The sequence below is a fragment of the Protopterus annectens genome, chromosome 1.part2, assembly GCF_019279795.1.
Source record: "Protopterus annectens isolate FY-2018-M chromosome 1.part2, PAN1.0, whole genome shotgun sequence".
NCBI classification, from domain to species: domain Eukaryota; kingdom Metazoa; phylum Chordata; order Ceratodontiformes; family Protopteridae; genus Protopterus; species Protopterus annectens.
In genome coordinates, this window is record NC_056727.1 from 555,564,821 (window position 1) to 555,577,147 (window position 12,327).

The 12,327-nt window shown below is 41.7% G+C and overlaps 1 protein-coding gene across 1 annotated transcript in view; it reads left to right on the forward strand.

The window, feature by feature from the left end:
- The first annotated feature begins 2,502 nt into the window (after positions 1-2,502).
- Positions 2,503-12,327, forward strand: part of LOC122790111 (lysophosphatidylserine lipase ABHD12-like) — a 392,933-nt gene continuing 383,108 nt past the window's right edge. The window contains exon 1 of the mRNA XM_044057688.1: positions 2,503-2,630. Within this exon, the coding sequence (XP_043913623.1) occupies positions 2,539-2,630 (92 nt within the window). The 5' untranslated portion in view covers positions 2,503-2,538. The remainder of the gene's footprint in view (positions 2,631-12,327) is intronic.

Here is a 12,327-nt window from a genome sequence, read left to right on the forward strand (position 1 = left end):
CATAACAGTAGGAATGAATTTAAGTCCACATTCTAAAACTACCTTTTCACAATCATCGAGAACATAACCAGACAAATTAACAATATATGAATGACAGTTACCATTAACCCCTTTTCCGTTGTGGGAACTGCTGGGGTTGTTGTTACCAATGTCCATTATATTGTCCCTCTCTCTGACGTTTCTTGCTCTGTGGTCCCCCATATCGAGTACTTGTGCTGTTCCGAAAGTTATGTTGATGCTGAGCCCCATTCTGGAGTTCAGGATGTGGTGGAAAGTCATTTTTATTCACAGCATGCATCTGCTCTTCTCCAGAGCAAATAAAACTAGTGGAAGCATGTGCAGAGGAAAACGAAGACTGTTGTCTGTCATTATTCCCCTGCTTAAATGAAACTCGCTGTAAAATTTTCTTCCGGTGAGTCCTGGACAGGAAGGATGTACCATTATTGTAATCGTGGGTATCACGAGTCAGTTTATGCAGTTTTCTATCCAAAATTTCCTTCTCATAATTCTGTAATTTAACATTAACATCTTTTAAGATTTTATCAAGAAATTCTGTGTTCATTTTAGAAACCAGACCATTAAATGTGGAGCTAATTTCTGTTTGCAGTTTTTGTTGTTTCACCATATCGCGTTCAGTCAATATAGCAATCCATTCTAAGGTGCACTTGTGTGCTGCACACACCCACCTTTTATGAAAAGCAACATCTATTTCATTGTTCATATCAAAAGGGGTTGCAGGATCCTTATATGCCCTTAAACTACGGGGGGGGGGTGATATCAAGCTCCACATATTTATTCAAACTATGTACGTTAAGGAACACAGAAGTTTTCTTAAAGAACAATTGCTCTAAGGAATCACACAGTACCTTAGTTTCTGGATTCAAAGATGCATCAAATCTTCTGCCCACATTAGAGAAGGGATTTGGAAGACGATGACTGCAAACAGATTCCCAATTGTGCCACATACTAGATACCTCTTCAGGGCCACCACCAGATCCAATAACAGCATCTGAAGTTTGAACACGGCCATTCACTTGCCTCAAATAACTGTCCATAGGACGTTGCTGCAAATCCGGTTGGTTTCCATGAAAAACTGTTGGAATATCCACATTAGGGTCACTGGCCATGCCAAAATAATGCACAACTAAAACAAAATAAAATAAAGAAACAACCAAAAGACCAGTAACCCAGTAGAATCCAGAAGTATTTTATTCACTCTCTTCACTCTGACATCTCGGCTGGAATGCCTTCAAAGGAGAAAACACACTCAAAAAAACACTCCATATAAATAGCACAATCAATTATTCAATAAAAATTAAATTAAAGAAAATCACAAGCATAATTAAAGGAGAACTCTCCAATTAAGTTCAGAATTCATACCATTAGGTATGAAAGTATCAAATTTAAGAATATAGATGGCTTCTTTATATAAAAGTTTATGCTTAAAATAAGTGTCAGTAAATTCACAATTATTACCATCCACTTTTTCTAAAATGGTGCCTTGTAAACCCACAGATGAACCCTGATGTGCTTGATGAACATGAGCTGCCACAGAACTAGTTTCTTTAAAGTTTTCTATATCTCTTATATGCTCAAGAAGTCTTACTTTGAACTCTCTCAGTGACTGACCAATATAAAATTTGTTACATGGACATTTAAGGGCATAGCTTATACCAGTGGTATCACATTTGAAAAAAACTTTCACTGCAAATCTACATCCACCAATATTCGCAGAACTATTCACAATATATTTACAAGCCTTATATCTATTACATACATAGGTGCCAAAGTTAAATCCCAAATGATATGCATTAACATTAGGCATAATAAATTTACCTTTCACTAGAAAGTTTTTTAAACTTCACAATAAAGTGAAGGCATATGAACCTAGAAATTCCTGTGATTGTGCTGTGGCCAGACTAGAATCCATGCTGATTGGGGGAACAAGATTCTGTATCTTTGAAGGTATTGGGTTAACTGGATTCAAGAATACAATGTGCATTGATGGGTAATTGGAAATTTAACAACAGTCAGTTGAGAACAAGGCAAGTCTGGGTTCTTATGCCATGACATAGCAATAACTAGTAATGAAATGCAGAAGTTGGACGTAGTATGTAAGCAAAACTGCAATCTCTAGTTGTATGAGGGAGTATGTATCCAGTTTTCTGTAAAGTGGGAAATCATTGGCTTTTGTTCATTTTACCATATGAAAACTGGCTATTCATGTTTGGAAGTAGTTAGATAAGTAAAAATTTTACTTTGATATTTTGTTTTTTACTGCTGCTTAAGTATGAAGTAAAGAAATGTTTTAATGTAGTCTTATTTTATTTTAATGTTCAACCCTTGCAGACTGTGCTGAATTGATAACTACTGTAGTTTCAGAAGCTTTGATTACCTGGGTACTGGTCTTTTCATCTGCTGCACAGGCTGTTTTCATCTTTTTATAGCTTTGTATAGGAGAGTTGTGTGTAGATGGTGAACCTTTTGTTGCTTTTTATAGGATGGGGTGATTCAGAAGGGACACCTTCAGAACAAGGAATGACATATGATGCTCTTCATATGTTCGACTGGATAAAAGCACGGAGTGGTGACAACCCAGTCTACATCTGGGGACATTCATTAGGCACAGGGTAAGTAACAGACTTTCCCATTTAATGATGTGGAAGATACTTCAATTTCAGGTGATTACAAAAGAAGTTTAGTTGTTTTAGGACTATAAAGCACAGAAGCACAATTGTATCTTGTATTAAATTAGTAAATCAAAAAATGTTGATATTCAGAATGTTTGAACATAAGAATTTATAAACTTTTTGCCCATCAGACGTCCGATTCCTCGATGTTTTGTTGAGATAAGGCCTCCGTAAACAGCTGCCATATTACATAGTCTGCTGGCTTCTACTACTGAGCAGGCTGTGACACACAGTCATGTACCCTGGCTTGTTATCAAGCAAGTTCTCCATCCTCCAAGAATGTGGTCTTATCAATCATTGGGGAAGAATTTTTAAACAATGGACATACTTTCTAGTGTTGAAGCTGCATTTTGAGATTCCATGATTATAAATGCTTGACAAGGCCAGTTTGGCAAGAGGTAGCCTGTTGTTCATAGGTATATACTAGGGTAACAACCACTGGGGCCTTTATAAGCCGAGCCATGCAACCTAAATGTGTCCCACAAATTGTATATTGTAGACGTTTATATAGGGGGTGATTGCTGGTTACAACATGATTTACTGACTGCCTCTTGTCTGTCTGAGATGTGGGTGCAATACCAGGGGTGAATTTTTGATTTCCCATCCAATGGTCCACATCATGCTTAAATAGGGTTAGGGAAGGACTTTGTTTCACACGGATGAGGAGGAGCTTGTTCCAGAGAAAGGGAATTCTGCGAGATACATATCTGTCTCTCCAACATGTCCTATTTATGTTGCAAGCAAAATATAGGTCTTTAGATCTGTAAGTTCTGATGCTGCTGTTTTGTGGGTGTGCAGAAGGTCCATCAGAGCTGGGTCCAGAGATCCCTTGCATGCCAGGCATAGATCACCTCTCAGTAGTCTGGGGAGACTGAGTATAGAGATAGGGCTTTGAGGCAATCCACGTAGTACATTCTATTTATGGCCTGTATCTTTTTTGTAAGGAACCTTTGTGGACAAAGGCCAGACAAATTGCTGCATGTGTCTGGCCATTGCATACTGAATAGGCCATTATTCTCTGGTGGGTCTGATGAGGGCCAAGTATAGTGGTATAATGATTTCCCTATACCTAGATGCTATGCACTTACTTATACATTGAGCAGCACAGAAGGATTTCCTTACTACCTTGGATACATGTTGGTCGAAGACGAGGTTACTGTCTACATGTATTCCCAGATCTCTGACTAGTGAGTCAACTCTTAGGGGTGTTTTATTGCTGACATAGTTTCCTGGGACAGCCAACTTCACAAAAAGTACTGTAATGCATTTCTTTGCACTGAGTTTTAACCCATTTCTTTGGCACCAGTCATTTGTCTGTGTTAGACTCTCTTATAATATGTTAGTGTTGTGATGGGTTCTATGACTGCTCCCAGTTTGCAATCATCTGCAAACTTGGTCAGCCAGAGGCCTTTGACATTAGCCTTGGCTTTTGAGAAGTAGGTGCCAAAGAGGAGTGGACCCAGCACAGAACCTTGAGAGGCTCCACTGGTAAATGGCCTCTTTGAGGAGGTGGTCTCACCAGTCCTAACTTCCTGGGTCTTATCTGTGAAACCATCTGGCTATACAGTGTGTTATATAGGGTTTTATGCCTAGTTCCGTAAATTTAACAATGTCAGAGTTTGGTATTGTATCACATGCCTTAGCCAGGTCAAGGTAGGCAGTATGCACTATTTTACCCTCATCCATTGCTTTGGTAACCTTCTCAAAGTCCACCAGGTTCAATAGGCATAACCTTCCTTTGACACAGCCCATCGGGATGTACTCAATGTTTGAAGGTCTCCCATGCCTTTGTTGATCATTTCCATGATAATGCTTTGCATATAGGACTAGTCAGACTAACTGGGCTGTAGTTTCTGGAAATGTTGATGGTCCACCCTTATGAAGAGGGATGACAGTTGCAATTCTCCAGTCTTATGGCATGAAGCCTATTTTAAGACCATAGTTAAATAGTAAATCCAGTGGCCCTGATATGTCATGTTTTAGACTATTCAGAAGGCATCCTAGGATAATATTGTGGTCCATTGAGGCTGTGTTCTTGGCCTTAGCGAGTGCAGCCAAGACATGCTCTCTATCTACAGTTGGATGAGTTTGTTTGAAGGTATTTCTTGGGAGGTGGATGGGGATAATTGGGCGGTAAAGCAGATTTGCTATGTTGCCTGGCTCAGTGAATGTGGATTTCACATTTATTTCAAATAAATAGTTTTGGAGTATATATTTTGGTTCCCTTGGTCCTTCTTGCTTCCTGTGGAAATTGGAGTATTTTTAGTTCCTAACTGTTACTGAATTTACAGGGGTTACTGAGTTGATTTTGATGGAGACAGCTTTATGGTCAGACCTTTCCAGGGTGGATATGACATTTGGGGTGATGCAGCATTCTTCCATATTTGTGAGTACAAGGTCCAGTATATGGGAACTTCTAGTGGACATATGCACTAACTGGTTAAGGGTGTTTTTCTATTTATGAAGTCCAGGAATCTCTATGCCTACCAATTTATGGCCATTTAAGATTCCCTGTGTAAAGAAAGATAATTAAAATCCCCCATAAGTAGTGGATAGTGAGTGTCTCCATTAGGTTTAAGTATGTGCTATGAGTTTCATGGCACATAGAAGGTGACCTATAGCTTGCTGGGATATGGTATGGGATTTTATCTATGGTTACCTGCATGTGCTGAAACTCCAGCTCGTTATCCTGTTTAACCAGCCTAGAAGTATGCTTGTAGTACTCTTCAAGCCCTCCACACTCTGGAGACATCTGTGCCATGACCAAGACTTGGTTTAAAGCCATAGAAAGTACTCTGGAAGTGTAAGGCTAGAGTGCCTTCCACACATTTAGACCAATAACAACATACACTGAGGCCAAAGTTGGAGATGCCTTGATCTACGTTAGTAACAAACATCTCTCCATGTTGGTTAAACAGGATGCTACCATGGAGCTCATCCACTTGCAAGTCACCATAGGTAAGGTCCCTAACTATATGCATGGCTTACTATGGGTCACCACCTATGTCCTTAGAGTCTCACAACTCTTACCTAAACCTACTACAGGCACTTCCCATCCAACCAAGCACCCTAGGTGGGTGATGTTAACTACCCTTTTTACAGGTGAGCACCCTACATGGGTGATGTTAACTACCCCTTTACAGAGTGGGAAACATAAACTGCCTCAAACTCACTGGCACAACTCTTCCCAGACTTTATTAACACAAACACCCTGGAACAAATAGTGCATGCTCCAAACATAATGGAGCTGTTATTTACCAGTGTGGGAGAGCATTTCACCACTCCCATGTCACGGCCTCACTACTGTGTTTTGATCACAAAGCTCTGTCACTTGAAGTAAAAAATCAACCCAGAAAATCCAGTTAAACCAGTAATAGTTAAGAATTATTCAAAGGCAAACTACATCTTAAGTGACAGTTTGTCAAAATTCAAGGCTACTCCACAGCTACCTATGCAGAAATATTCACAGAGTCGCTATACAAACGTGAATGGCTGCATAGAGGCTGCCATACGTACCAGAAATAAACCCAAAACAAACACTAAAAACAAATCCCACTGGTGGAATCTTCACCTAAACAGGGTATATAAAAAAAAGAAGAAAACTTGTGGCTAAAATCAGGAAAAGCAACTCCCTTAAAGACAAAAATGCTCCCTCATACAACTAAACAAGAAAAAGAGGGCTAATTAAGGCCAGCTACGAGGTCAGGATAGTATTACAGGCTAATGACAATCAGAAGGCCTTCTTCAACTATGTCTGGAACCTTAGAAGTAACGCACAGCAAATCTACTGACTGATAAATTCTGCTCAAACTTCTCTCCCACCCCCACCCTCAGTCTACCAGGTGAAATCTCCTGTAACATACTTTCCCCAACTGTCAGCAGGAACCAGCCGCCGGCAGCACTCACTAAAGCCAAGAACACAGTCTCATTGGGTCCCAACAACATCCTCAGTTGCCTGCTGAACAGTTTAAAACATGACTTACCATGGCCACTTGAGGCACTGTTCATCTGCAGCCTTGAAACAGGCTACATTCCAAGCAAATGCAGGACTGCAGCAGTCATTTCCCTTCAAAAAGGCGGACCATCAACTGACCCAGGGAATACAAACTCTTTAGTCTAAGAAGCCTGCTATGCAAAGCCATGAAATGAATTATCATGGAAATGATAAACAAGGACATTGGCAACCTACACACACTAGATCCATACCAGTTTGGCTTTGTTAAAGGAAGTTCATGCCTACTTAACCTAGGAGACTTCTTTGAGAGGGTCACCAAAGCAATGGACAAGAGTAAGACAGTGCATACTGCATATCTTGACCTGGCTAAGGAATTTGATACAATACCCTATTTAGGTATTGTTGACAAGCTCTCTGAGCTAGGTGTAAACCCTTACATAACACACACTGGATTGACAGCTGGCTTAACAGACAAGACCCAAGAAGTCAGGATTGGTGAGACCACCTCCACCAAGATATCGGTCACCAGTGGAGTACCCAAGGGCTTTGTGCTGGGCCCACTCTTGTATAGCATCAACTTTTCATAAGTCAAGGCTAAAGTTAAAGGCCTCTGGCTCACCAGGTTCACAGATGACTGTAAATTGGGATCTATTATGTATTCTGCCCCTCAGGATACAGACATCTTGCAAGTGGATTTAACACAGACAAATGACTGATGCCAAGGCCTAAAACTCACTGCAAAAAAATGTATTATGTTGCCCTGTGTGAAACTCGACCCAAGTTAATCACTCTGTTGATAAAACAAACCCTAAGACCTGACCCAGTTGTAAGGGCTCTGGGAGCACACACAGACAGCAGTCTGGCCTTTGATCAACCGGTAGCTAAGATAATAAGAAAATCATTCTATGTTGCCCAGCTTATAGGTAAAGCTATGGCATCACAGTCCAAGGAAGTTATAGCACCACTCTACTCATCACTTATCAGACCTATCATTGAATACAATACGCCCTTTGGCATGCATCTAACCAGACACTTGCAACAGTTGGAATGCCCACAAAGGTTTCTCACCAGGAGAATTCAGGGCATGAATAGTCTGTCCTATACTGATTACCTTAAGGCTCTGTCTTTGTATTCAGTCTCTTACAGGATGCCGGGAGAGCTTTGCCTGGCTTACAGGGCTGCCTCAGACCCAGCCCTGATGGATCTGAGGCACTTGCACAAAACAAACAGCACCAGAAGCACCAGACCAAGGATTTGAACTTCGCTTATGACCTAAACAGAACATGTAAGGGAGACGGATGTATCCCAAAGGATCCACACACTGTGAAATAGGCTCCCCTCCATGTAAAACAGTGTTCATCCTTGACTCTGTTCAAATGAAACCTTGACATTTGGATGGGAAGTCATAAATGTACTCTGTCTGGCCCCATGTCCCTTATGGACAGAGGCTGTCAGTAAGAAAAGTACTGTCCTAACTAATACCCCCCTCTACAGATCCTTAGCTTACCTGCATACTAACATGCCCCTTCCTGTATGATACCTGCAACCCAAATGGTTTGGGGTGCATGGCCAGGCTTGTAAGGGCCCTAGTAGTCATTAGCCTAGTAACAACCTTTGAAAGTGTGAGTCCACATTGTGCATAATATGGCATATATTATTAGGCCTTGAAGGTTGCTAAATACACTATAGCACACCAAAGAAATAGCGCACAAAAAAGAATTACCAAAAATGAATTACAGGACTGTGGAGTTAGCACAAAAAATAAGACAGAGATTTCAAAAAGGATCTGATACTGTATTTTAATCAACATGTATATGCAAGGAGCAATAAATTTAACTGGATCCAGGGTGTGATAACAAAAATGAAAGTCCAAATTTCTATTTAGTAAGAAATAAAGACTGAAAAAAGAGTGGTAGAATATCTGATCATGATTTCCCTAAAACTGTGGTGAATATAGGTTTGCATATTTTTGTAAGAGATGTTGAATCACCAACAGAAAGATGTTCTTCATCTCACATTGCTGCAGTCATAACCTGTGGGTAGTCCGCTGTCCTCGGTCGGCCTGAATACCAAAGTGTTAGGCTGGCGTCGGTCATGGTCGCTCAGATCTGACGTCAGTACGCCGTGGTATTAAAGCGCATGACCGACGCCATATCCTCAGTCTTTCTTGCCGCATGGTCCGAAGCAGAAGCAGCGTTTTGCAAGTGCCGTTCGGCGTCCTGAAATTTTCGTATACTGCGTTTCACACCGAAGACCAAGTTGGGCTAAAGTACCCGTTGGGAATATTTTTGTCTTTTCTTGCCTCAGTTAAATCCGGATGTCAGAAAAAGTGAATAATTGTATTTCTTGTGGGAAACAGATACCTCATAGGGATTACCACTCTCTTTGTATTCCTTGCTTGGGCCTGAGCACGGCGTGAGTCGGGTGTCGCTTTGTGCTAGATTTAATAAGCGCACCATTAAACGCAGGTTAGATTGTGCTAGGCTTGTCTTCGTAAGCGGTGTAATTACAATATGCCGCCGGATCCTCCGAAGCCGCTACCGCTAAGAAGCGTAAGGACAAATCGTTAAAGTCCAAGCAGGATGAGTCGTCCGTTACGGACGCTGGTTCTTACAAACTACGGTGGAATCTGTAGATCCAGCCGAGGTTTCAGCTGAGTCTCAGGGGGAGCCTTTAGTTTTGCAGGATGTGGCCTCTCAGGAGTCGGGACAGGCTGAGGGGGCCTCTCAGGTTTCTGTAGTCCCTTCTTTGCATAAGGTGGTTAGGCCTTCTACTTCTGTCTCTAAGGTACCTTCCAAGGTCAGGCCTGGTTTGTCTTCCTCTGGTGTCAGCCCTAGTTCTGCAGGTTCTGTGCCTAAAAAGCATATGCTGAAAATGGCAGAAGATTTAATTACTTTAATCAGGGGTTCCTTGCCCCCGCCAGATAAGAGGCCTAGGGTAGAGCCAGAGGTAGAAGGATTGGAACATTCTTCAGATTACTCGGAGTCTTCGGCTGAAGACATTCAGGATTTTCCTCCTTATTCTGATTCGGATGCAGAGGATTCTACTCCTGCTTCCCCCCCCAGAGGATTTTTCCTTTTCTGAAACCCTGCATTCCATGAGAGAGCATTTTAAGTGGGAAGGTCAGGATTTCTCAGACTCTAGAAAGAGACTTAGGGAATTTTTGTTTTTACCACAGCATAGGCCCTTGGCTATACCTCGTTTTGGATGTTGTTCAAGATGTTTTCTCTGAAGCTTCCTTAAATCCTGATTCTTTGCCTCCTGCCCCGGTCAAGCCTGACAGATATTACAGAGTGCCTGAGGCTCATAAATACTTGTATAAAAGCCCGAGAGCTGACCCAGAAACTATTAGCCAGGGTCCTAAGGGAGTCAGAGCTTCTGTTGTAAAGAATCCAGTTCCTATGGATAAAGATTCTAGAGCTTTGGATAGGTGGGGTAAAAAAGTGTATACCTCTTCCACTCTAGCAATGAGGGCTTTGAATTGCCAGTTTCATATGCTGAAGTACCAGAACTTTCTCCTGAGTCAGTTGAAATCTAAGGTTGATGCTTTGGCAGAGGGCATTGAGTGTAAGGAATTGCAGGATTTAGTTCATGCCTCTGATCAGGTGGGTAAGCATTCTTTGCAGTGTGGTTTTGATGCTCTTCAGGCCCCTTCCAGGGTGGCTGCTATGCACTTACTTATACATTGAGCAGCACAGAAGGATTTCCTTACTACCTTGGATACATGTTGGTCGAAGACGAGGTTACTGTCTACATGTATTCCCAGATCTCTGACTAGTGAGTCAACTCTTAGGGGTGTTTTATTGCTGACATAGTTTCCTGGGACAGCCAACTTCACAAAAAGTACTGTAATGCATTTCTTTGCACTGAGTTTTAACCCATTGCTTTGGCACCAGTCATTTGTCTGTGTTAGACTCTCTTATAATATGTTAGTGTTGTGATGGGTTCTATGACTGCTCCCAGTTTGCAATCATCTGCAAACTTGGTCAGCCAGAGGCCTTTGACATTAGCCTTGGCTTCTGAGAAGTAGGTGCCAAAGAGGAGTGGACCCAGCACAGAACCTTGAGAGGCTCCACTGGTAAATGGCCTCTTTGAGGAGGTGGTCTCACCAGTCCTAACTTCCTGGGTCTTATCTGTGAAACCATCTGGCTATACAGTGTGTTATATAGGGTTTTATGCCTAGTTCCGTAAATTTAACAATGTCAGAGTTTGGTATTGTATCACATGCCTTAGCCAGGTCAAGGTAGGCAGTATGCACTATTTTACCCTCATCCATTGCTTTGGTAACCTTCTCAAAGTCCACCAGGTTCAATAGGCATAACCTTCCTTTGACACAGCCCATCTGGGATGTACTCAATGTTTGAAGGTCTCCTATGCCTTTGTTGATCATTTCCATGATAATGCTTTGCATATAGGACTAGTCAGACTAACTGGGCTGTAGTTTCTGGAAATGTTGATGGTCCACCCTTATGAAGAGGGATGACAGTTGCAATTCTCCAGTCTTATGGCATGAAGCCTATTTTAAGACCATAGTTAAATAGTAAATCCAGTGGCCCTGATAGGTCATGTTTTAGAACATTCAGAAGGCATCCTAGGATAATATTGTGGTCCATTGAGGCTGTGTTCTTGGCCTTAGCGAGTGCAGCCAAGACATGCTCTCTATCTACAGTTGGATGAGTTTGTTTGAAGGTATTTCTTGGGAGGTGGATGGGGATAATTGGGCGGTAAAGCAGATTTGCTATGTTGCCTGGCTCAGTGAATGTGGATTTCACATTTATTTCAAATAAATAGTTTTGGAGTATATATTTTGGTTCCCTTGGTCCTTCTTGCTTCCTGTGGAAATTGGAGTATTTTTAGTTCCTAACTGTTACTGAATTTACAGGGGTTACTGAGTTGATTTTGATGGAGACAGCTTTATGGTCAGACCTTTCCAGGGTGGATATGACATTTGGGGTGATGCAGCATTCTTCCATATTTGTGAGTACAAGGTCCAGTATATGGGAACTTCTAGTGGACATATGCACTAACTGGTTAAGGGTGTTTTTCTATTTATGAAGTCCAGGAATCTCTATGCCTACCAATTTATGGCCATTTAAGATTCCCTGTGTATAGAAAGATAATTAAAATCCCCCATAAGTAGTGGATAGTGAGTGTCTCCATTAGGTTTAAGTATGTGCTATGAGTTTCATGGGACATAGAAGGTGACCTATAGCTTGCTGGGATATGGTATGGGATTTTATCTATGGTTACCTGCATGTGCTGAAACTCCAGCTCGTTATCCTGTTTAACCAGCCTAGAAGTATGCTTGTAGTACTCTTCAAGCCCTCCACACTCTGGAGACATCTGTGCCATGACCAAGACTTGGTTTAAAGCCATAGAAAGTACTCTGGAAGTGTAAGGCTAGAGTGCCTTCCACACACTTAGACCAATAACAGCATACACTGAGGCCAAAGTTGGAGATGCCTTGATCTACGTTCGTAACAAACATCTCTCCATGTTGGTTAAACAGGATGCTACCATGGAGCTCATCCACTTGCAAGTCACCATAGGTAAGGTCCATAACTATATGCATGGCTTACTATGGGTCACCACCTATGTCCTTAGAGTCTCACAACTCTTACCTAAACCTACTACAGGCACTTCCCATCCAACCAAGCACCCTACATGGGTGATGTTAACTAC